Source organism: Lissotriton helveticus, chromosome 5_1 (assembly GCF_964261635.1).
Source record: "Lissotriton helveticus chromosome 5_1, aLisHel1.1, whole genome shotgun sequence".
In the NCBI taxonomy this organism is placed as follows: Eukaryota; Metazoa; Chordata; class Amphibia; order Caudata; family Salamandridae; genus Lissotriton; species Lissotriton helveticus.
The window spans coordinates 1900089371-1900112120 of record NC_136065.1 but is presented as its reverse complement, the minus strand read 5'-3'; the positions used below and the strand labels follow the sequence as shown (position 1 = coordinate 1900112120).

Here is a 22750-nt window from a genome sequence, read left to right as displayed (position 1 = left end):
AAATGCGCCACTGCTGTAAGGGAGGCGCTGCAATGCGAGGAGCAGAGGGGACTGAGGAAAAAGCTGATTTCCATGGAATGGGCCCAATTAGTAGAAAAATTTAGATTAAATACTGCAGATGAGCCTGAAGACTGTAACAATATTCGGGCTGTCCTTACCTGGAGCTCTTGGCTCATGACTGATATTCTAAGTAGGAAGACATGTCAGATTGATCCCCTTCATCCCTCACACCCCCTACCTCAACAGTTTCGGCAATGTCATCCCAGGTGGATGTAAACTTGGATTTAGGTGATCAGACCATAGCGGCATTGTTGTACTGGTTTTGGGAGGGTGGGCTTTGTTGTGGGAGTGGGATAGAGGGAGGGTCAATTAGAGTTATAAAACCTTATTAATGTGAATAAATATCCTGAAAAATGTATATAAGTCTATAATCATGCATACTAATGTTAGTAATATGTTGCAAGAACTCAAAGTACTGCTAAATATATGCAATGACTCTTGTAACAACTGCTCAGATTAGGACCTAAAAGTAAGTGTTACCTAATGTAATCTGCACTTGCAAACCTTAAAAATAAATAAAGTTAGTGTTAAAAAAATCAGTTTGAGCATCAGCACTACGTTGCGGCCAAACCCAAAGGAATCTAGTGCATGAATCCACTGCAACCAGGATATACTCAAAAGCATTATCAGACATTAAAGGACTGCATTGATCAAGATAAATCCAATCAAATGTTTGATTTGAAATGTAGAGTGGAGTATGGGGTAGACGTTAAATAGTTGAAGGTTTAATCTGTTGACAAATGTCCCATGAAAGAACATATTTACGTGCCTGTTGGTATAAGCCACGCCACCAAAAAAGTTGCTGCAAAAGCGAAATAGTAGCTGTCACACCACCATGTTCAGAAGCCATGCCTTCATGTGCAGCCACTAACAAATAAAGTTTGCGGTCCTCGTTGGGAATCAGCCGATCACCAACGGATGGAATAGCCACAAATGGAATTTGATCAGATGTTAAGGGATAGGTATAACGAGAAGGGAAACCTTGGGGAAACTGCGTTCCTTCCTTTGTAGCAGTAACCGCCACCAAAATATCATCAACAATTTTAGTCATGGAACCTAGTAACTGCTGCTACCGAGTATGTGGCTACTGTAGATTTGGCTGCCTCATCAGCCAGTGAATTACCAACAATGTATGCTCCTACACGTTGATGGCCAAATATATGGTTAACATGTGCGAGTGGCAAATGTTCCTTAAGAACGGTCACTCAGAACCAAAGTATTTATGCTTTATTGCGCTAGCTTAAGAACACAAAAATCATTTTATGTCCAGAAGAATAAGTTGTCATTGAAGGATTGTACACAGTAAAATGAATCACACACTACAAGTGTATGGACTTTTGGATCAGCAAACTCAAGAGCTAAAACTAAAGCACATAGCTCTGCCAATTGTGCACTAAGGACTATTTGAACTCACCATCCACTATCGTGCCTGCCACAATTGCCCAAGCTGCTGAATAAGAATGTTTAGAACCAATGGCAGGCTGTGTAGACCCATCAGTTTAAATGATGCAATTGTACTGATCAAGAGGGAGCAATGATGACGGAGGAGGTACAACATGTTCATATTGTAAAAACTCCTGTGCTTGCAAAGAAGGGTCAAAGATCAAGTTAACATCAGCCGACATCAAATAACTAGCCATTGTATCAAACGTGGATGCAAGGCTGTAGAATTCGGTACACTAGCCTTCATGACTGCTTCTAAAGCAGGCACTGGCGAAACCATGAAAATGCGTTTACCCTGAGCCAGAGAGCGTTCTTTCAGAATCGCCATCTGTACAGCTGTTAAATTCTTTTCTGTTGAATAAAAGCGCATCTCAGCTTGAGTATACAAATGTGATTTATAAGCAATGGGGACGGTGTCCCCTTCATTGAAAGTCATGTAAGTGAATCCTAACGCACCTTGTACAATCCGTATGACTATACTAGTAGCATTGTCTCTCGTTAACAAGAATTGAGTCACAAGCAGATGAGACTGCAAAGACCTAAGTACTGGAGAGTGTTCCGGAAGTCAACTGGAAGATGAAAAAGAGGGTTGTATCCACGCATAAAGTGGTTTGATACACTGGGCATAATCAGGAATGTAAGTACTGCCAAAATTTAAAAAAAGCAGCAAAGATTGCAATTTCTTTTAAGGGAAGAAGGAGGCTGCAATTGCGCACATTTCTCCAAAAAGTAGAGGGACAACCCCCTACCTTCATTATTAAGTTCATAACCAAGGAAAAGTACTGCCAGAAAGGCAATATGTGATTTCGCAAAATTAAATTTGTAGCCTAACTTCGCAAAATGTGAAACAATGCGGACCAAGCGCACAAGATGCGGAGTCATTTCATCATCCGTCAAATGTCATTAACGTACAAAAAGGCATCAGGGTTAATCTAATATAAAATTGAAACATAGCGTGCAGCAAAACACGCCCGGGCTAGTCTTATCTCCCATAGGCAATCTCGTATAGCGTCTCAGATTGCCTAGAAAACTGAATGTGTTCAAATCACGTAATTCCGGAACCAAAGTATGGCTGAAAAAGCTGTTGGAAAGATCCAAAGTAGTTGTATACTTATTCCAAACAATGTTATTTACTAACGCAGAGCTATGTGTTTTCTGAACCACAAAGGTATGAACATGACTGTTCAAATGTCTGTAGTCTAAAACTATACGATATCAAGCATCCGGTTTCAATATCAGAAAAAGATTATTGTTCATCGACGAAACACAGGGTTTAATTATGCTCTGCTATTCCAATTGAGTCACCATGTCACTTACGCTTTAGCGTCACGTTTAATTGGATACTGCGGGTGGGGCTGTGGTGTGGAACGCAAAAGAATCACATAAACTGGAGAATCCTTGTCCCAATCACCAGCTTGGACTTGGGTGCTGCCACACCTGAAGCAAAGGAAGATTGAGTCACCACTTGGAATTGAGGTACAATAACTTTCAATGACTATGCAAAACAGAGAACTGTGGAAAAGAACTGTCACTTTGAAAATCCACTTCTTTAAAGCGACAGATCAATGTTTTTGTCACTCATTCTGGGCTTATTTCTTTTATTAAAAACGTTTAAATTTTACTAATTTGGGTTGGGGTCTTCACGAAGTGATTTCCTGACTCAAATGTTGGTACTGCTGATCCTCAATGTGCATTCTCTGAAGTAGACTTTGCTCTAGTATTTTTCTGGCTCAGCATTAAGTATGAGCGCAAAATCCGTTACGCTCGCGGATTTTGCGAATTTTTGGTAAATTCGCGATCCGCGAACTCCCCCGAATTTACCGCGAATTCGCAAATCCGCGAGCGGCGGATTCCGGGGGCAAAAGTTCAAGCCTTGCTGGCCTGTTGTAACTATTTTACGATGGCGCCGGCAAGCTGCCAGCACCATCCTAAAATAGTTGCTAAATTAGCTTCAACAGGAAGCTCTAATAGATAAAATAAAGCAGGTGCTCGAGCGCCTGCTTTATTTTATCTATTAGAGCTTCCTGTTGAAGCTAATTTAGTAACTATTTTAGGATGGCGCTGGCAGCTTGCCGGCGCCATCGTAAAATAGTTACAACAGGCACAAAACGGTGGCGTCTTCTTGAATAAATATGAAGGGCAGGGTTCATTCTGGCACGACGGTCCTGGCACAAAAATTAAACCTCAACCGGAAGCACTTACAGATATCAATTAAGCATGTGCCCTAGTTGAAGCTTAAATTCAGTGACTCATTCATCGGCCCAAAAAACAATCGTGAGCGTTGTCAAGGCTGGGCAGATGTGCCTTCTTCCCAAATATACCATCGAAAATCAGCTGTGATGCTGGACAGAGGCCTTTGCATCCTTGACTTTCACGAGCGCAATCCTCGTGCTGTTCCTGTGGCCAGGAGCTTCTGTATCTTCATCTGCTGCTCTGATCGGTCTCTGACCTTTTATACACACAAGAGGCATATGCACTCGCATGGAAGCCCCGTCCATTTGGCCCCGCCCACACACTCGTGGTGTGCACCGTCTTCCCGCCATTTACCCACTATGATAGCTCACTCAAGGGACCCCTGCGCCCTTCGGCGCGATTGCATAGTAACACACACCTGGTCGCTGTAGACAACTCTCTGGCACTTTAGGTAGCTGTAGTGTAGTAAAAGCACTATACATTTACCCAACGAGGTAGCACTTACTGATTATCCAGTAGAAAGTACTCCAGTTGAGTAGAGGTATGGCACAAAACGGTGGCGTCTTCTTGAATAAATATGAAGGGCAGGGTTCATTCTGGCACGATGGTCCTGGCATGGAAGCCCCGCCCCAAATCCGCAAATCCGCGATCCGTGAATACGCAAATCCGTGAATCGTGGATCCGCAAAATCCGCCCATGCTTACTCAGCATCACGTTTGGATACATTGCCCGAAGGGGCTCACGAAAAAGCACCTAAGCTAGTCCGGGGTTCATTCTAAGCATGGAGCAACAGCAGCCACACAGCCACTGTTCTGCTGAGCGTCTGAGCAGAGATACTAACAAAGATCAGTCCAGCAAGAGGACTCTGGAGCAAGGCATGATCAAGGGCAGCATTCACTCCCCATCACACTTGCAGGGTATAGCCGGGCAATTACAGGTAGAATTCAACGGTGTAGCGCACACACTGATTTCTTCTAATGGACTGTAGGATGTGCAGTAATTTCTTAGATATAAACATTCTGTTGTGAAATACAGGTGCAGCTAATCTCTTGACATTTTTAACTGTATGGCACTGATCACAGAAAAGTGTTCCAAGAGCTCCAGGCACCTATGGTACATGATGAGCTCACATGTCCTACTAGCTCAGACAACCAACAATTAAAATTAATACTAAGGACTGAATGTACTATAGTGCAAGTGGGAGGACTGGTGCAAACAAGTCAGTGTGTGAACTGCTGTATTGAATAATGTTACAAGCCTTTCTCCAGGAGGTGGGACGTGTGTTTGGTTGTCTGAGGCGGTAGGATGCACCTGAGCTTGAGATGGTACCTCACTGGAGCAGTTTAGAAGCTGTGTGTTAGGCAGCCCTAGAAAACCTGCCTCCCTCTGATGAGTAACACAGGACAAGACAAGATGTCCAGCACAAGCTGCTAACGTATTTGAAGGCAAACACTTTATAAATGTGTGTAAAATTAATACTATAGATTGAAGATCGGATAAAGAACTGGAGCAAACTTTAGTATGGGACCATTGAAGAATTCAGGGTAGAACCACTGGGTGAGACCTTATGCTCGGGGGATTCTGGCATCACAAAGAGCAATGGTACTGTGCACAGCACATGCTGGAACTCGAGACAGAGTGGTGCATTTCTCCATCTACAAAATCTAGAAGGTGTCCATTCAGGAGGTAACCTGCTGGGAGAACAACTCTACAGATGGAGTACCTGTGAATGTTTTTTTGCCACATTGGGGGAAAACATGTCAGGCACTGGGTCTGAATGGTGTAAAACAGCATGGTGCGAGCAGGAGACCATGTTCTCTCTAAAGCAATGTTTACCAACCTTCGGTGGGCAATGAGAAAAGGTTGAGTGCCAAACACAATGCAAAGAAACATTGGGCCAAAAACAGAACCTATTAACGTAAATGTGAAATGATTGTAAAATGAAGCTTACTGGCTGCCTGCACGATAAAGAAACATGTTGCAGGCAACCTATTTTAGGACTCGGGGACTTAGTACCCTATTCTGAACTTAAATGTAATATAAGAGGCAGGGTAGGTATACCCTAACCCCCACAGGCCCTGTAGGGGGATAAATCAATCAGTATTTATAAAGCGTGGTTAATCACCCGAAAGTTGCTTGGGGAGACTGTTTCAGGGCTTTGCTGAGATGTGGGAGGAGCGTACTCCACTTATGCTTCGGAAGATGCGGGGAGTATGGGCAAGTGAAAGGTAGGTGGAGCGTAAGTCTTCTCAACGGTTAGTGGAACTTCAGGCAGTGGTAATATAGGCCGGTCCATGGTTGTGTAGAGCCTTGTGTGCATGGGTCAGCAGCTTGAATTGGCATCTCTTCTATAAAAGGGAGACAGTGGAGTTTCCTGAGGTGGGGTGTGATGTGGGTTCGTTGGGGAAGGCAGAGGATGAGTCTTGCTTCAGCGTTCTGTATGGTCTGAAGTCTCTGTAGAGATATGCAGTGATTCCTATGTAGAGGGCATGGGGAGGGATGAGGAGAGGAGGGGAGGGATGAGGAGAGGAGGGGAGGGGTTCAGTGGGACGCAACGCTGTACTCTACACTGGCTCAGATGGGTGATGCTAGGCAGATTAAGAGCCTGGATCATGCATGATAAGGGGTGCAACTGCGTAAAAGGCCTTTCTGCTATCCTGCTATGGGTAAAATTGCCCAGAGACTACTTGCTTGAAATTAGTTTCAATCCATGCATGATATGGGTTTGTGACAACCAGTATAAGCAAGAATACGTCTCACTTCTAGTTCCAACACAACACAATTAGCAAGCTAACCTTAAGGAAAGTTGCAGATCAAATAAGGACACCGACAAGAGGATTATCCTACCCAGGCAGATTTTCAACTGGAGTGTGATGACGTGAATTGGAAGTTGGTCGTTGATGGCCACCCTCTTTTAGTCAATGCTTTATTTGGGTTACTGTTGACTGGTTGCAGTTTTATTCAGTTGCCAAGCTCATGGTTTCCATGACTGTTTCCAGCAGTGTTGTGGAGTTCATCAGGGCCCATGCACAAAAGCGTCCATCTTGACTTACACATTTAAAAATTGCCATCTTTTTAGAGGATTACTTTTTACATGCTTTGCACGTACAGGATAACATACTCCGAAAGGGTTCTGCTTGCAAGCACATTTTTTCATAGGCATTTTATCATGACACTTGTACACTCTGGTCAAGGCTACAACAACACTGAGCATGTTGCCCTTGAGTCTAGTTGTCTGTTTGGATACAGCTCTGAATCGGAAAGACAAATGCAAACATCAGCTTTGCACCTCTGAACAGAACCAGGCTTTTATGACACTGAGCCAAGTTTCATGGTTTATCCTGGACATTCGCCCGTGTCCGAGTCCCAGCCTTGCTGACTCATATCACCACCCTACAAAGGATGGCAGCCTCTTCTACACCAGACTGGCTTCCTGATGCATCACACACAGTTAATAGGAGGTTAGGTTGCTCCAAGCGTTCTGGCAGAAAGCATTCTCACTAGGCTCACTATATTATAGGTAGTGTTAGGTAGGAGTATCATTAAGATATACATTCATAGAATCCCTGCAAAGTCATAATAGTTGAATTATTCATCTTTTTTTGCCATTCTTGAAATGCTGGTCACAATGCTTTTATTCCTTCTGCTAATAATTGCAGCTCATGTCTTTTACACAAGAATCCAATTGCGTCAATAAATGTTTGAGATGCAAATTTGTGTATTTCTTGGGCCTTCCTTTGGGCATGCCGATGGTAACAAAAAAAAGGTAGATCTGTTTCCACGATTTCTTTGGGGGAATCAGAGGGGTCATGTTCTGAGGTTGCAGACACCATCCGGTACCCTGTCAGGTTTAGGAGTCCAAATGGCGCACTGTGAGCTAGCCACAATTTGGGTTAACATTCTGATTTATATGAGCGGACTCAGTCACCCATATTTTGATGCATATGTTGTTCAAATGAACAATCCTACTTAATTAGTAGCAAATGTATGACAGCAGAAACAGCAATCTTGGTTGTTACCTGGATATTGGTTTGTTTCCAACACTAAAATAGGTTTGTTATTGAGAATAAAGGGGATGGGACTGAAGCTCCAATAGCCTGCATAAGCTCTTAACCACCAAGTTTGTAACCCACCCAATCCTACTTTGTAAAAGGGTGTTTATACCGCAAAGTATTGTTATAGTGGTGAGCTATTAGTCTCAAAAAATGTTCTAAAATTTCTCAGCAATACTATAGATAAAAAGTGTCATATGCTGAACATCAATTCTATTTTGTACATGACAAATAAATGTGTACTGTTTAACAAGAATCATTTGATTTGAAAGAAAAATTATATTTTCACATATTTGTAAACAGTCTCATTCCGCTTTAAAGTCCATCATTTTGAATATCACAAATTTAACCACCACAATTTGCTTTGCGGTTTTTAAGTCTGCTTCTCCATGACTTATATATAAACTAGTACTCCCTTCTAATCAGCTAGTCATATTCTTCGTACATTTTTATCACACGTTCAAGGAAAAAGGATTCTAAATGGTTTCTCTTCTTGCTTTAAAGACAATTGTAATAAATATTGCAAAAACATTGACAATAGTCTACTATGTCATTCACCCTGTGATTATGTATCATGCTTAAAGATATTTTTTAAAGTATTAAGTTTATGATAGGGTCATCGCTGACTTTAAGACAGTCATTCTTCTGAGTGTGAGGTACAACCAATGAATTACTGACTGTCAATGATATTGGACACTTTTGTTGTTCGCTCCCCACTACTAAAATACCTCAGGGCCTAAGTACGCAGTGTCATGTTCTCGCATGAATGTTTATAGACAAGTCGCAAAGAAAGTCTGGATCTAAGTAATTATATTATGTATTGGCTGGTTTGATAAATCAATCTCATGAATTTTTTTAGCTTTTTTACCCAGAGTTTAGGGATAATCTTATTTGCATGCATTTTGTTGTAGCGAGTGATATATATATATATATATATATATATATATATATATATATATATATGTAACAGTAGCAAAGCAGAAGAAGCAGCATGGGGAACTCTACAGTCAAACATGAAAACAGCTCAAAAACTGTAATCAGGGTCCAAAAGTATTCTTGTAAAAATCCTGTTTATTCACTTTATTCCAACAGATTTTGGAAACACAATACGATAAATATATGAAAAGCACAATGAAAACAAGCATAAACAATTTGACATATTAGAACAATAGGTAGGAATCCAGAAAGTAATGCACAAGGCACATACACAACAAAATAGACGTAAGAACACAATTTAACAAAAGAAATATATCTGAGACCAGCCAATTCATTTTGACTCTGTTCCAAAAGGAATCAACATCTAGTGAGGGCAGGTCATTGCAAAAATCCTGCATCGTCGCTACTGCGAATTAAGCTAGTATGGAGCCAGCATGCGACTTCCTCCAGCTTCTGATCAAACCCGTTTCACAAAGTTTTTGTGCATATGTCAAACAATACAAATGTGTTAATTTAGTTTCCATAGGAACCACACAATATGCAGTACAATCAAAAATGCTAAAATAGAAAAATATGAATGCAGGCGGTCCACATGAACAGTAAATATAACTTGTACTGAAATCATTTAATTACAGGATCACAGAATGTATACAATACTGACCAACAAACTGTGGCTACTGCAAGTAGAGTATTACTTGCACTCCATTTCGGTTTAAGTTCAATGGCTGCAGCTATTGTGTGCTGTTTCCGTCCTCCTTAGACTTCATATGGTAGTTCCAGAATGATCATATATATTGTAGAACGGAATCAAGGAACACTCTGCTGCAAAACAGCGCTTCTGTGAAAAGACATTAGCTACTTGAACAAGAAAACTAATTGCACATGCTGCTGTGCAATAAAATTAGTGGAACAAGCCAATCAAATGCACACTTTTGTCCACCCACGGACGCTGCCTCAAAACCGGGAACTACTAAAGAACTTCACCACATTTCAGAAGGTGTGAAACATAGGTTACCAGACTGGGGAGTTTTCTAGCCAGTTCCACCCATACTGTGACCTACCCCATCCCACCTTTTTTGGTGGGAGTGTGAAAATGTTTTTCCTGTGAATGATAGCTGTGTATGTACATTTGTTACAAGACTCATTAGAGGGACCCACAACTAGAAGTTAAAAAAGTAGGTGAAAAGCTAAGCATAAACCTTGAAAGGTAAAAGGGTATACAGCAACGATGGCAAGAGCAAAAAGTACCATGGCAACGGTTACTTAAAGCAGTGTGCCTCAGAACCTCGGTCTACAATGACAAAGAAATGCAAAACACAGATAATCCTGGATTTCCTGGTTAATGCCCATTTGCCCTTTGGACAACCTTAACAGGAAAACAACTTCATGCATATTGAAAAGAATTTACTTTCTTTTGGCAATTTTGCAATTGTGATCTGTAACTGGATCAAGGCCTGCTTACCCAACATTTCCTAAAACTAAATTCGTGTATTTAAATTGACCTAAACTTTAATTTTTCTGTAATGGAGTTTTTCAAGAACTATTGAATTTTAAAACGCCATTGAGACTAGATCAAAACCTATTCCACCAACTGAAGAGAGAGAGGTACTCATCGTCTCAATGAGTTATAGGGCTATGACTTTTTCATTGCATACTTCTGGTGGAAACACTATCACCATGTCTTAAGCACTCTCAAATTAGCGACCGATCCAGTTATCTGGGTTAGCCTGATTGTTCTATCTAAAGCGTCAAGAGAACGTTTCCTGGATTTAACACTACATAAATTCCTGGTAACATCATCATTCTATCGACCAAGCCTGTAAAAGTATGTTTAAATCTTAAACGCACACTGTTACACACACACACACGTGTTATTCAGCAGTCAAAAACAAAAACTCAATTGAACAAATGGAGGAGGCGCAAAGAGAAGTACAGCAGGTCTATAAAACACACATCCTTTCACATCAGGCAGGGGCGAAAGTCCCATTTCCTCCACTAGGACTGGGAGATTTCTACAGATATTTTCCGTAAACTATGGTGCATGCCTACCATGGTTTCTTCAGTGAAGGAAGACCAGCAGGAGAGAGGTATCAGTGGAGGAAGACAGAAGAGAGGTAGCCCCAAAAAGAAAAAACAAGACCTCACCTACGAGTTTGTAATTGTTTGCAGTTGTGATGGGAAGTCTCCATGTGGTGCTAATTTGTTGAGCAACAATGTTAATCCTATGCACTTTCAAACGTAAAATTAATGTAACAGACATGACTGGCGGATGCGATTCATGTATATATACACACACTAATAAACTTGTGATCTGTGTACTTCGAGGAAAACGCCTAACCTTCTCACCATAATGGCCAGCAGAAGGGTCACTGCTTGGCCATGTTCACCCTGGAACAAAGGTAAAAATGGACACACCCACTGTCCTTGTGATATAAGTGGGGCGGCCTGAGGACAAGTTGTTAACATTGCAGCATAGACTCAAATGACAGAATTGGAAAACAAAAGTGGACGGTTGGCTAGAATGTGTATTCAATTAGTCAACCTCACTGCATGCAATATTTTAAATTTACTTTTTGGATTATTTCTTATACTGATATGTTTCATACATTGTAACGTGTTGATAAAATGTAGTATTAGCTATTCTTTAACACCTTATGAGAGGCTATTACTAAAGAAGAATGGGTCATTATGATTTCTTACTTCATGAAAGGCTAGCAAGCGTTTAACACCTAGAAGGGGGTCAGAATCTCCTGACTGCTTGTCTTGAGCACAGGGATGCAGATAAGATTTCTGAAAGTTGTGGAAAAAACATTTTCAAGGAGGAAAAAACGAACTATCTTTTTTGACAGGAGTGTTTGTATAATAGTAAAAATAACTATTGGAATTTTTGGTGTGATTCATATTTTCTGTAGCTACTAATTGACACAATTGAAAAGCTCTGGAGCGCCTGAAGGTCAGATAGCAAGAATACAAGGATCCCACAATGTAACATGGACCCCTAAGTACGGTTACTCCCAATTCCTTAATTCTAAATTAATTTGCATGATTCCCAGGTGTAAAAAAGGAAGATACGCCTCTTATCTGAAGTACTGGGAAAGACAATAAGAAGCCTATACATGCATATGAATAAAGATACTAGGGCCCAAACTAGCAAGGCAGTGAACATTTCATTGTTGCACAACACAAAGTGTATTCCTGCTGTGAAGAGCAAGGGGAGCACTGGAAGGGTGGAGTGCACCACACAGGAATAACCACCAAACTAGATCTACAATAACAAAAGTAAAGTTGAGCTAATGATTAAACTCAAAACAAAACTGATGCAGTTTACCTTAAGTCTTAGAAAAAATATATACCAAAAAGATGAAAGTAAAGTGCTCATGTTCTTAGGGGATAGCCTTCAAGAGTAGCAAAGGAAAATGTACTGCTAGCTGAACACAATAAATGTCAGGCAGGGCGCTACCAAGGATTCTGAGGCAGAAATTGGCAATTAAAATTTTTAGAATCTTAAAATGATTAGAGAAATTTCAAAAAAGTTGCTTCACAAAAGAATTCTACTTGTGCGATTTCACTCCACATATAGACCTCAACATAGAGGAAAACAAGGTTAAAGCAGCTGTATCCTTTACCAAATTTTGGGGTAATTCACATACTGATGTTCTGAAATAAGACAAACAGTGCCAAAATACAAAGTAGCACTGGGCAAGCCTTAGCAACTTTAAGAGTTTTTAGTGTGCAGATTGGACTTATGAAAATGTAGTATTTGGTTACACCTTACTCAAAATACCAAGGGAAGCCAATGGAAACATGCCTTTTTTATCACAATAGAGGCGGTGTTCATCCCATTGTAAAAACCTCTTCAAAACCTGTACTCCATTTATGTCTGAAAGGAGATTACAATGGCTTTCAATGATCGTCAACACCTAAATTCTTGCTGACGACCAATACACAGATAACTACAGGTTTTGGTAGTATTACTTTGATTGCAATGGCTTGTGGAGGCAGATTTTGCAAATGAAAAATAAAGCAAAGCAGCATCTGTTACGTACCTTGTTGAAGTCGTTGTGAGGCTATGCTGAATTTACAATTCTTTCTCCTATCTAATCATCTACAGTATACTTGTCAATTCTTTACTTGGTTTAGAGGAGTACAATATAATAGGACACAAGGCTCCTGAAGTTTCAAGATACTTGTGCACATTAACTTAACACCCCAAATGCAGTTTACATCCATTTTATATATTAATTTTCATAATGTCAAAGCTCACGTTATGTGGCGCCATACAAAAATTGTGTGACTTTTTTCTCCAAATTCAGATGATGGAAGACTGCACTTTTTGTAAGTGCTAACGGAAGTCAAGGATCTTAGCAATAATGACTTGAACATATCACACATGACAAAAACTTGAAGAATGTCAGAGAAAGCAAAGCCAGAAATTGAAAAGTAAGAAGAGCTGATCCCAGACACTGGAAAACAGGCAAATATTCCTACGACACCACTGTTGTCCCCACTGTGTTGATTAACACTGGGGAAAGACACTCTTCTTCCGGTCTTTCTACATAGTTTTCTGAACTGCCTTCTGGGCCTGGCAGCTACAATACTGGGGTTTGCTCTGCTGCAGGAGACAGCTTTGCTTCCCATGAAAGAATTTACCTTTCATCTACATCACCACGAGGCTCCAAGTCTTACAGCCCTGGAAACATTGCATTCAATACTCTCAAAGCTGCAATTGTAAAAAATAAATTAAACGTGTAAAAAAGTGGCATCCACTGTTGAAGGAGGACATATCAAGGATGTCACCTGAGGTCCCACATGGACACGTTACACATGCACTTAAGAGGTCCCCATGAAACCTTTGTCGAGTTTCCACCCAGCCAAAATTTGGAAGGGATTAAGTAAGAGGAGGCAGAGGAATGATGCTTTTGGGAAAGCTGAAAAAGTCTGGCCCCTCTCAAAGGATCGTGATTCTACTTTTCAGGATCTGAACCCAGACGAAATGGCACATCAGTTCAATCCCAAAGCCCATGGCGGAGCCTCTTCATTTGTCAATCAGGCCAAGCTCCTTCAGCTTGAAGTAGAAGAACTTCTCCAAAGTGTTGGCACACTTGCAGTAGTCACTGTCTGGCGGGTTGTACTCTCGGCAGTTGGTGATGATTCGCTGGAGGTCAGCTATAAAGAGCTTCCGGGCGACATAGTAACGATTTTTCAAGCGCTCTGTCATGGTCTTCAGGTCTGGATTGAAAACAAACAAAAAATAGGGTGCAGAATAAATAAAATAATACAGGATATGCCTAACTTATGAGACAGATACATAGGTACCGAAGGTAAGTAACTTGATCGTTATGTTTAAGTTTTAAACATGTAAAGCCAGTAAAATACAACCAATTATGTTTAAGAGCCCGAACACCATAACTCACTGTTATCTGCCAGGAACAAAAGACCTAACTATAGAACAGAACATCAGGTGACCATGATTTATGTCATGTTGTATCGGCTGTTAAACATAATTGGCGCATTTCAGTGGATTTATGTGTTTGAACCTCAAACTTACCTCACTTTTTGCCTGTTTTATTTCTCCAAAGAATTTGAGTTTATTTACCTATTAGACCCCCTCCACCCACACAACACCTCCCCCACCCCCGTCCCCACCCCGGCGATCTGCATGAACTTTAAAATAGCATGAATGACGTGGGCCCGGTTGTTCCAGATATTCTTGCAAACTCTGGGCAGGAGCGGCAAGACCAGAAAGGCGTACAAAAGACCAGACTACCACTTAAGACGAAAAGCGTCTCCAAGCAAGACCTGCAGTGGAAACTACAGCTCGCAAAACCGCTGACATTGCAAATTCTCTGCAGTGGCAAACAGATCCAACCAAGGCTCTCCACACCGCTGAAAAGAGACCTTGCACCCACCACCACATAGAGACCCCATTCGTGATTGGGCATCTGCAGCTGAATTTGTCCGCCGTGGCGTTCAGAGACCCCACCATGTGTTGAACCAGCAGGGATATGCCCTGCTGTTCCAGCCATGTCCAGAGGCGCAGGGCCTCTTGACAAAGGGTCCACAACCCCACCCGCACTCTTGCTAAAGTATCACATTGTAGTGGTGTTGTCAGTGAACACCTGCACTAGCCTTCCCCTGATGGAGGGCAGAAATGCTTTCAATGCCAGCCAGATCGCTCGGAGCTCCAATTGATTAATGTGGACTCTAGATTCCACTGGATACCAGAGGCGCTTGATCTTCACCTCTCTCAGATGCCCGTTCCATCCCAGGAGTGACATCTGTCACTATGCCAGATCTGGTTGGGGAAGTGAAAGGGGTCGGCTGCTGACCCAATTGCGGTACATTTACCACCACTACAGATCTTGTGCAATAACCACAGAGATCTGGACCATGTCAGAGAGATTCCGCTGACTCCGCGTCCATCATAACTTCAGGTCCCAAAAGAGTCCGCATATGCCAGTGGGCATGTGTCACAAGCAGGATGTATATCAGCTTCTCAGGCCTTAAAATGCACTGTGTCTAGAACAGTTCTGACGAAAGGGAGCGTCTGAGAGGGAGTCAGGTGTGACTTCGGCCCAATGACAGTGAACCCCAGCAAGTGCAGGAGGTCCACCATAGTCTGGAGGTGGGAGATGACATCCTGTGGCGAGCGCGCCTTCAACAGCCAGTCACCGAGCTAGGGGAAGACTGGCACCCCTGATCTCCGCTCATGAGCTGCAACCACTGCAATCACCTTGGTGAACACCCAAGGGGCGCTGGTAAGGCTAAAAAGGAGCACAGCAACCTGTGAAAGTGGTCGTGACCCACAGTGAACCGCAGGTAACACCCGTAGGCAGGAAGGATGGGAATGTGGAAGCATGCATCCTGCAAGTCCAACGCTACTATCCAGTCTCTCTGCTTGAGGGCAGGCAGAAATTGAGAGGGTGTAGATCTTGGATAGGACCTAGGTGTCGGTCGTTCTTGGGCACTAGAAAGTATCAATGGCCACTTTTTACGATCAGCAGCATATTTGGTACACGCCGCGTCTACACTATTTTTATCAGGTTAGATTATAATAAAGAGTTTTTTCTTCCATATCCTTTCTATATCTTCACTCACTTGCACTGCACTCAATCTTTTTCCATCACTATACTTAGCATATATCCTTTGTTTACATCGTATGATTAATTGACCAAGCTGGTCATCAGTCTTTTTCTATCACTCCATGGGAAGGTTACAGGAACTGATACGAAATCCGAACCACATGATCTCCCTTTGTGTTGAAGAGGTTGAGTGGTAGGAAGGAAGGATATCCAAATGATGACACAGGCCATTCTTGGCAGTTGATGGAAATCTGTCTGTTTCGTAATAGTCTCTGTCTCTGATGGTAGTCTCACTTAAGGCATGAAACAGTTCTCTGGGATACTATACAGTACTAATAGGCTACATAACTAGTTGCTGTGGTTTCTCTTTTTCTTTCTGTTTTTGACCACCAGATTGTTGTGTTATTGATGTAGTGTTTATAGACTGCAATGCCAGGCTGGTGGAAGAAAACAAAATTCTTACCCAAGGTGTCTGGCCTTTTGAATTCTCTATCTGGTGGGGTAGTAGGGAATGTACCAGGATTTACTCAGGAAGTGGAGGCGTTGACCACCAAGATCTCTTGGTGGGGTGAGGAAAGTGGGGTCCCCTTGGGCGGGGTGAGGGTGGTGGACAATTGTCCAGGTTCACAGGAGCCCCTGTGCAGAACTTGGAATAGGCCCTGAGCAGGATCTCCATAAGGGCTTCATTAAATGGGAGTAGCGGTTCTGAGAGGGGTAACACCTGGCTGAAGCACCACTGCCAAGACATTTTTCTTGCCTGCCACAGTGGGCAGCTGAAGGTCCAAGGCCTCCGGCTGCCCGTCTCGCCACCATTGAAATTGAGGCTCCCTCCTCCGTAGCCACAGTTGGAGGAGAGATGAAGCCAGTATCTGTGGAGATGTCTAGTACGCTGGTCCGTATTAGGGTCTAAGGGCTGATACTCCCCAGGGTCCAGTGGCCCCTCCCAATCTTTCCCTAGCCCATAAGAATAGGACTCACGCTCTGGCATGGAGGGAATGCCTCCAGTCGGCGTCAGACTACGCCCCTCCAGCTCCATGTTGGAGTCGTGGATGAGAATGGGGACAGCACCAGGAGCGTCGACAACGGGATTAGCGCCGGGGAAGGTCGGGGTAGCTCGAGCAGCGCCAGTCTGGATCCGCCTGTGGACTCAAGGGGCCTGACTGGTGCGGGGGTGGACCCATTGGAAGAAAACAAGGGCCCCTCCCGAACCTGCGGGGCCCAAAGTCACTTCGGCGGGATGGGCCTCTCAAATATAAGGTGCTTGGATTCATAAAATTGAGCTGGCAGTCTTCCAGACCTTGCAAAACATTTCTAGAGTATCTTTACTAGTTCAAAACTACCCCAATTTGCAAATATAGGCCGCTTCTTTATCTTTATAATTCACTAATGGGAGCCCAAACCTATTTTGGTGCCTATGTCTACTTTCTGTTCCGGGGTGGTCAGCAGCCGGTGAGCAATGATCAGCCAAGGAAGCAGTGGCTAGTCGAATAAGCAGGTTCATATGACAGAAAGGTATGCCATGGGATAGTGACCCTTAGGCTGTTTTGGGGGGTGGGGGGAGGGTATGGAAGGGGGGGGAAGGGGGAGAAAAATCTATCAGGAAGCCTTGCTGCAAATGAAACATTAAGGAAGTTATGGTTTTTTACAATATGAGAAAATAGTTTTGGTATGGTTACAATTCAAAACCTGAAACCCACTGAAACTTGCCTGTTATGGGGAGCTAAGCATCTCAACCCCTCTACCCTCTAATGCACTGTCCCTGACCTTTACTTTATTTAGGTTATTTTCACATCTCAGTAGAAGGCCAAAGTTTCCCTTTTAGGTTTTTCGTTCAGTATAATTAAAGGCAGGGCTCTACCTTATGTGTTGGATAAGGCCACACAAGATATTCTTGGTCCTCTCTTGTAGCTTTGAAGTTAGAATCAAACATTAAAAATTGTGTCTAATACACACTGTAGTGATATTGACAACTCGTTATCGGTCACCCTTTCAATAAAAAATATTAAACGCTATCATGCTGGAAACTAGACAGTCAACTAACGCACAAATGAAAGTATTTTCAACTGCTTTCCGCAGCGCTCATGAGAAAGGAAAATTTTACTTACCCATAAGCATCCGATTGTGGCATGTACTGCTGTAGATTCACAGGCTGTGCATACTTCTGCCACCTCGTGTTGGGCTCAGACGCATAAACTTGTTTTTCTTCGAAAGAAGTATTTTTGAGTCATGGGGCCTAGTGACTTAACCTATTAGTGGTATTGCGCGAGGGCATCAGCTCCATTGTTAGATTATTTTTTCCCCTGCACAGAGAGCAAGATTAATGAAGGAGCACAGAGAATATAGTAAAGATAATCATGCATGGCAAAGAAATTAAAGATAAGAGAAACATTAATATCTGCAACAGACTCATGCGACCATGGAGGAGGGTGGGCGCATGTTAATCTACAGCGCTACATACCACGAACAGATGCTTACGGGGTAAGTAACATTTTTAATTCTTGGTATGTGTAGCTGTAGATACACATGCTGTGAATGGACTAAAGTTATCCTCCCAAAAGGCGTGGCCTCAAATGAGGATGTTGCAGAAAAGTGTACGTAGGACAGCCTGGCTAACTCTAGATTGTTGTCTGGCCAGTCTAACCACACAGTTGTGTTTGTCACGGGTATGGGGTTGGGGGCCTTGGACAGGTAGCTGCTTTACATGTCAGCTAGTGGTTTATTTCCCGAAAAAAGTCATACATGCCGCTTTTTTCACCGAGTGGAATGAGGTCTGGGATGGATGGGTAAGGTTCTTTTAGTTTTGGCATAACAAGTCTGTATACATTTGACCAACCAACGTGCAACACTTGTCATGAAAAGGGCACGTCCTTTATGTGGCTTGGTGTTGAACACAAATAGCGGTCGTGTCTTACGGAAAGGTTGTGTCCTGTCGCACAAGTTACTACTTGTGTAACAATATATCCGGAAGATACATGAGTTAGTGATAGTGATAGATTTGTTACCTTAGAATATCCCCAGGCTGAATCCGGAAAGTTATTGCTAGTAGTACCTCTGCGCGTCAGTAGGTGGCGTTGTGCGGCTCCGCGTCCATCGCTGGCGTCATAAGCGCCGAGATGACGTCACGGAGACTACTTAGGGGCCACCCATACGCACTGACGTCAGTTCTGTACACGACTTTCCTCGCCAGGAATGCAGAGCCATGCAAGAAACTGACCACTGGTGCCATGAAACTAGGGCACTGAAAGGGAAGATCTTAACCCTAGAAATCAGTTTGCAGAACGGGGAGGATTGGTGAGGCGGTAAGGAATCTATCACTAACTAATGTCTCTTACAGATATATCGTTAAACAAGTAGTACCTTGTGCATCTGAAAGACACACATGATAGATTCCTTACCTTAGAATAGATACCAAAGCAATACCAACCCCGGTGGTGGGTCTGCAAATAAGATCACACCAGAAAGCCACGGAGAACAGAACGGCCAAAGAAGCCGTCTCTCCGGACTTGACTGTCAATGCAGTAATGCTTGGTAAACGTGTGCAGCGAGGCCCACGTAGCTGCCTGAAAAATGTCCTGCAAGGGAACGCTGCGTCCCAAGGGAGCAGTGGCTGCTGTCGCCTTGGTGGAATGGGCACACAGCCCCACAGAAGGCTCCTTCTTAGCCAACGAGTAACAGGCCTTGATGCAGAGAACGACCCACCGGGAGATGGTCCGTTTGGGCATGGCCCAACCTTTTTTGGCACCCAGGTAGCCAACAAAGAGCTGATCATCCACCCGAACTGTTGTGTGCGTTTCAGATAGAATGAGAGCGCACGTTTTGGGTGCAGACGGTGGAGCCTCTCTTCCTCTTTTGAAGGATGCGGAAAGAAGGTGGGCAAAGTGATGGTCTGCCTGATGTGGAAGGGCGTGACAACCTTTGGCAGGAAAGAAGGACAAGTCCTTAAAACCACCTTGTCCGGATGAACAGAAAGGAAAGGAGGTTTGGAAGAAAGAGCCTGGAGCTCACACACCCTTCTGGCAGAGGTGATAGCTACCAGGAAAGCCGTCTTGAGAGTAAGAAGATGCAAAGGACAGTTATGAAGGGGCTCGAAGGGAGCGCACATCAGACATGTCAAGACAAGGTTTAAGTCCCATTGAGGAATGATAAACGGCACAGGAAGAAATTGTCCGTAATGCCTTTCAGAAAACAGTTAACAACCAGGGACTTATAAAGAGAAGGCTGATCTGGAAGCCGCAGAAAGGCAGAGATGGCAGAAAGATAACCTTTGACAGAGCAGAGCCCTGCGGGGTCAAGGAAAGAAGGAACAGAAGATCTTCGGAAAGAGGGGCAGAAAGGGGATCCACAGACTTTGCTGTGCACCATGCTACAAACTTGTTCCACCTGCAGGCATATACCGTTTTCATGGAGGGACGCCTGTCTGCTAGAATGACATCACAGACTTCGGGAGGAAGATTGAAAGCTGTCAACTGTCGAGGCTCAATCCCCACGCTTGGAGGTGGAGGTTGGACAGGTTTCGGGTGGAGGATCGTCCCCTGCTGTTGAGGCAGAAGATCCTCCTGCAGAGGCAGCCAGATCGGGGGATCGATCACCATGTTGAGTAGCACGGGATACCAGTACCATCGTGTCCAATCCGGAGTCACCAAAATGACTTTGGCCCGGTTGCGGCAAATCTTCTTCAGCACTCTGGGCAGAAGTGGTATAGGCGGAAAGGCGTACAATAGACCGCAACTCCACTTGCGACGAAAAGCGTCGCCGAGTGAGTGCCGCTTTGGAAATTTCAACACGCAGAACTGATGACATTGCACATTCTCTTTTGTGGCGAATAGATCTAACCAAGGCTCTCCCCACTGCTGAAAGAGACCTTGCGCCACGTCCGAGTTCAGACGCCATTCGTGATCCATCATGCACCGGCGTCTGAGTTAGTCCACCCTGGCATTCCTAGAACCTGTCAGGTGTTGAACCACCAAGGTAATGCCTTGATGTTCCAGCCATGTCCAGAGGCACAGAGCCTCCTGGCATAGGGGTCAGGACTCCACCCGGCCCTATTTGTTGCAATACCACATGGCGGTGGTGTTGTGCGTGAACACCTGCACCAGACTTCCCCGGACAGAGTGAAGGAATGCCTTCAGTGCAAGTCAGATCGCCCGAAGCTCCAAAAGGTTGATATGGAGCCAGGATTCCGCTGGAGACCAGAGGCCTCTGATCTCCGCCTCTCCCAAGTGGCCTCCCCATCCCAGGAGGGACGCATCCGTCACCACTGTGTGCTCCTGTTGGGGAAGGGAGAGGGATCTGCCATTGACCCAATCACGATTCGTGAGCCACCACTGCAATTGTCGTGCAGTGCCCTCCGAGATCTGGACGTGATCGGACAGGTTGCCCTGATGCTGCGCCCACTGGTACTTTAGATCCCACTGCAGAGCCTGCATATGCCATATGGCATGTTGCACTAGCAGGATGCAGGAGGCCATCAGGCCCAGGAGCCGGAGGGTCATCCTGACTGAAACCAGGGATAGAGGCTGAAAGATCGTAATCAAAGCCTGAATATCCCTGACTCGCTGCTCGGGAGGATAAACCTGAAACTGCGTCGAATCCAGAACCGCTCCGATGAAGGGGAGCTTCTGAGAGGGACTCCGGTACGACTCCGGCACGTTGATGGAGAACCCCAGCAAATGCAGGCGGTCAGCTGTATACAGAAGGTGAGTGACAACTGCTTGGGGCGAGTCTGCCTTCAACAACCAGTCGTCGAGATAGGGGAAGACTGACACCCCTGACCTGCGCAGGTGAGCTGCGACCACTGCCATCACTTTCATAAACACCTGAGGGGCGCTGGTAAGGCCGAAGGGGAGCACAGCAAACTGAAAATGCTCCTGGCCTACCGTGAACCCCAGGTAACGCCGGTGGGCCGGCAGGACGGGGACATGAAAATATGCGCCCTGCAAGTCCAATGCTACCATCCAGTCTCCAGGGTCGAGGGCAGTCAAGACCTGAGTCAGAGTCAACATCTTGGACTTCTCCTTCCGGAGGAAGCGATTGTTATGTTATGTTATGTTATCGTTATTTGTTATGCGCACAGCTGCCCCAGCTAAGGAGCGTCCTGGCGCAGTGACAAGGTAGGACATAACACAACAGGGACAAAGAAAGGGCAATTAAAGTAACTGGATTAAAACAGGAAAGTTTTAATAGCTCTCCTGAAAAGCATAAGGTCCTCCATCAGGCGGATATCTGTCGGAAGAGAGTTCCAGATGGTAGCCGCTTTGACGCAAAAGGAGCGTCCTCCCGAACGGCAAAGCCTGAATCTGGGGACCACAGCAAGAGCCTGACCTTGGGAACGGAGGGCACGCGTGGGTACATAGAAGGACAAAAAGCTGGACATAATTTGGGGGCCAATACCTTTCAAAATTTTAAAGGTTAAGCAGAGAACCTTAAAATGAATTCGCTTCCTCACTGGAAGCCAGTGCAAGGAGCGAAGGACATTTGACACAGAGCAAAATCTGGGCAGGCCAACGATCGCTCTGGCCGCAGCATTTTGTACCCATTGTAGACGGGTAATTTCTGCCTGATTAGCTCCAACCAGGAGAGAGCTGGCGTAATCCAGGCGCGAGATGACAGTTGCCTGGATCACCAGCTGCCTGGTAGGGGCATCAAAATATTTGAGGACAGGTCGTAATCCTCGCAACAGGCCGAAACAGCAAGCGGCTGTTTTTTTAGTGTGGCCAACAAAGGTAAGACCGGCATCCAACCAGACTCCCAAGTTTTTTAATTCAGACACCGGAGTCGGAGTTGGTCCCAGTTCCGGCGGCCACCATTGGTCACCCCATAATTCCACTCTCTTCCCGACAACCATAACCTCTGTCTTGGTGGCATTGAGCTGGAGACAGTTACCTGTCAACCAGCTGGCCACCGCCTTCAGTCCGTTCTGAAACCTGGGGGCATCTTGCTCCGCGTCCCCGCTGAGAGTAACCGCCAGCTGAGTGTCGTCGGCAT

General features: G+C 44.3%; 1 protein-coding gene across 1 annotated transcript in view; it reads right to left on the bottom strand.

Annotated features, from left to right (window-relative positions):
- Window positions 1–8801: 8801 nt before the first annotated feature.
- The window catches only part of KAT2A (lysine acetyltransferase 2A), a 156878-nt gene continuing 142929 nt past the window's right edge, over window positions 8802–22750 (bottom strand). Inside the window, exon 18 of the mRNA XM_078645408.1 lies at window positions 8802–13913. Coding sequence (XP_078501534.1) covers window positions 13720–13913 — 194 coding nt within the window. The 3' untranslated portion in view covers window positions 8802–13719. The remainder of the gene's footprint in view (window positions 13914–22750) is intronic.